Raw genomic sequence first — 3,565 nt, forward strand, 5'->3', positions numbered from 1 at the left:
GTAGGATCCAGACCAATTGAGGCTGGGGTCAGGATGCCTCAGTTTTTAACTGTAGAGGGGTCTGGGAGCCTGGACGACTGGGTCAGAGGGAGGAGAGGGGCCTTGACTCCTGAGTCACAGGGAGGATGAAGGACTCGGGTTTCTGGGCCTTTAAAGTTGGTGAGACTCAGAGGATGGGCCCGGGCTTTCTTTAGCAAGGCCTGCACTCCCCACCCTTTCCTGGCTGCCCTGGGTAAAGAGAGACATAAAAGGGCTTCATTTCCTGGGGGAAGAGCAGGAGCAAGAGAATTCTAGCTGACCCGACCATGAACTCCATCCTGCCAGCCCTCCTGGGCCTCACCCTCATGCTGCCCCGTGAGTGTGAAAACCCCCAACGTGGGAGGGGATTTCCCAGGAAGGTGGGCTAAGATGGATTTGCTGTTCCCATCTCAGGAGAGCAGGCCCTGATCTGTCAGTCGGGAAGATTGCAGACTGTGAGGGAAACAACAGAACTGCCCTTGGAGTGGACAGCAGGCGAGGAATTCTGCATGGATGGATGGGGTTGCCAAGATTCGCTGATGCTCATTGAGAATGGTGAGAAAGGCCCCAAAGGTCCCGAGCCTGACCCCCACCTTCACCTGCACAGGGATATCCCTCCTCCTGACCAGTAGACTCCAAAGACTCCCTCCCCTCATGCCAGGAGCTGTCCCCTCCCCAGCAGGAGCAAGCCCTCAGGTGCCCAGTTGCCTCCTCTCCAGCCTCTCCCTCTAGCACCCCAGAGTCCTGATCCTCACCCTGTCTGCCTCCTTCTTCATCTAGGACCCCAAGTGCTCCTAATTCTCATCAAGGGCTGTACCCAGAAGGAGGATCACGAGGCCCGTGTCACCCAGCACAGGAAAGGCCCTGGTCTCTCCGTCGTCTCCTACACCCATGTGTGTCGCCACAAGAACCTCTGCAATGATCTCTCCACCTCCTTCCCTGTCTGGACCCTGCCCACCTCTGCAGGTGTGAACAAGAAGGAGAGGGAGAGGAGAGGACAGGAGCTAGGGGAGGAGGGGAACACAGAGGGGGTGTTCATTTAGGACCCCTCCCTCCCACCAGCCTGTCCACACTCCCCAGGACTGCCTCCATTGGCACAGCTTGTTCTAACAGTCCTGGGGCAGCAAACTGGGCTGCTTTTCTGAGTGCAAACCCACCTCAAACTCTGGTGATGGCCTGAACCTGGACCAAGATCCTCTCTCTATACTATTGAGCTTGGCTCACTCAGGTTTCTTTTAGGGTTCGGGTATATCCTCTTAAAGTGAAATTGGCCTGTAGCTCTCCACTGTCCTTATCTATAAAATAAACTGTTAGGAGGGGAGGGGGGATGTTTTGTGTTTCTCTACTCTTTGGGGCATCTTGTCTGCTTGGAGTGTGTAGTGCAAGTTGTGGGTGAAATCTACCCTGGTTCCTCAAAGGGCACCCCTCCTGTCTCATTCACCGATGCCTCTCCCAGGTCTCATGTCTCCCCCCAACCCCTCCCTTGCTCTCTCCACTGCAATTTCTGGCTCGCCAGGTCTACATGAGACTAAGGAGGTTGATTATAGGGACAAAAAAATGAAGAGAATAGAAGGCACCAGATCCCAATGCAAAGCCCACTCACTCCTCCCTCCTTCCCTCTCCCCTCCCAGTCCCAGGGTCCGTGCGGTGCCCAGTCTGCTTTGCTGAGGAAGGCTGTAAATCTGCAACAGAGCTGACCTGCCCTGTTGGGCACACGCACTGCTACAATGGGACCCTGCAGCTCAGGGGAGGTAAGCTGGGACACCAGGGTCTCTGCCAACCCTGAGGGTACCTGAGGGCTGGGGCTCAGAGGAGGGTGAGCCTGGCTCCTCAGGGTTGGATGGTCCCAGTGGTGGCATCTCACTCTCTCCCACTCTGCCTGGCCCCTTTCCACAGTTGGCGTCTTAACTGATCTGCAAGTCCAGGGATGCATGTCCCAAGCAGCCTGCAACCTGCTTAATGAGACTCGGGAAATCGGGGCCTTGTCTGTGAATGAAAAGTGTGATTCTGTTGGTGAGTCCCATGTCTGGAAGACAAGGCTGTACCCACCCTGCAGCCTTGGGATACGATGACCCTTGTGAATGTCAGACGTGCAAACACATCCCACCAACACCAACACCCACAAATAATTTAGAACTTTATTACTCATTAGGGCATGCACAACATGAGGGATTGTCCTGGTAGGCGCTTTGTGGTGAGCATGCCAGTAAGAGGTGTCCAGTTGAAAGGGAGAGAGAGGATCAGGGTACAGATATAGGACAGGGTGGGTGGGTTGGCTGTTTTGCATTCCACTTTATCCACTGGGTGTGGAAGTGGGTGCACAGTGTATGCTTCTCATGCTGGGAGCGACTCATTGCCTTCAATTCTATTTCTCCACATGCTTGACCTTGGGGAGCCCTCATTCTCTCCCCTCCTGCTACCCTCACCCATGCCCCACCCATAGTACTAGAGCACCCTAGCAGCATGCTGCATAGGAAAGAGTATCAGAGAGAAAACTGAGGGTGCTTCAGGAGTGATAGGGTCAGCAAGACCTTATAGGGTCAGCTGGGACACTGGGAGCTCAGACCTTACCAGTATGCTCAGTAGACTGAGATTGGCCTAGAGTATCTCAATGAGAAGCACCAATGGCAGGAAGGGGAGTGGGAAGAGGGCCTTTGCTGTCTGAGACTCAGTTTCCTCATCTACCCACAGTACCCAGTCCTTAAAGCCTCAAGATGAAAGTTCAGTTATTCAGCAAACATTCCTCTGTGTGCTTGGATCTCTCTGACTAGACTGGGAGCCTTGAACACAGGGCCTGGATGTCACTGAAACCAAGGTTTCTAGCCTGAGGCAACACAATGGCTGGCTCAGGATGCAAAGTGAGTTTGTACAAGATTCCAAGGTCTCCAGTGGAGACTGCAGAGGACTGAGACCCTAACCCTGCCCTAAAGGGCCTCCAGGACGAGGAGGGGAGACATTAGTGATGCAGATGGTCACAGGGTTGCAGTGAAAGGGGTGTGGGGAAGCTCTGAGGAGGAAGATACTAAAGCCCTGCAGTGGGGTGTCAAGGAGGGCTTCACAGAGGAGGTGACCTTAAAGATAAGCTGCAGTCTATGAGTAGAAGCGGGAAAGGACATTAGTAGGCAGAGGAAACAGCCTGTGCAATGGCCCAGCAGTGGGGACAAACCTGCTATTTTCAAGAAGGGCTCCTTGGCTCTACCTGAGTCACATCAGAGGTGGGGTGTAGCTGGACCTGGGGGTGATTGCCAGTTTTTCAGGTATACAGGGTGGATGTGGGTGACCTCTGCTATTCCAAGCAGAAGGAACAGTGGTGCAAGGCCAATGAGGTAGGACATGACCTGGTGTGTCTTTGGAATGGATATTGGTGGGGGAGTGAAAAGGGAATTTGGGGGCCTGGTGGTGGGTCAAGTAGCCACAAAGCCAGACTGAGGGGTTAGTCTTTCTCCTGAGGCACAGGAGCTATGGAAGGGTATAGAACAGGGAAAACAATCTGAGTCGCTCTCTTTGATTATTTCTGTTTAATTGTCTGGTCCTCATCTCTGGGACT

The 3,565-nt window shown here is 53.8% G+C and overlaps 1 protein-coding gene across 1 annotated transcript; it reads left to right on the plus strand.

Annotated features, from left to right (window-relative positions):
* Window positions 1–305: 305 nt before the first annotated feature.
* On the plus strand, window positions 306–2,517 carry LOC307092421 (CD177 antigen-like; the record flags this gene model as incomplete). Its single annotated transcript, XM_079759720.1, has 6 exons — window positions 306–354; window positions 433–573; window positions 799–984; window positions 1,650–1,769; window positions 1,915–2,031; window positions 2,462–2,517. The coding sequence occupies 6 exons, from the start codon at window positions 306–308 to the stop codon at window positions 2,515–2,517; spliced, it is 669 nt and encodes a 222-aa protein (XP_079615846.1).
* Between the last annotated feature and the right edge of the window lie 1,048 nt (window positions 2,518–3,565).

Source organism: Cnephaeus nilssonii (genome assembly GCF_951640355.1).
Source record: "Cnephaeus nilssonii genome assembly, chromosome: 20".
Taxonomy (NCBI): Eukaryota; Metazoa; Chordata; class Mammalia; order Chiroptera; family Vespertilionidae; genus Cnephaeus; species Cnephaeus nilssonii.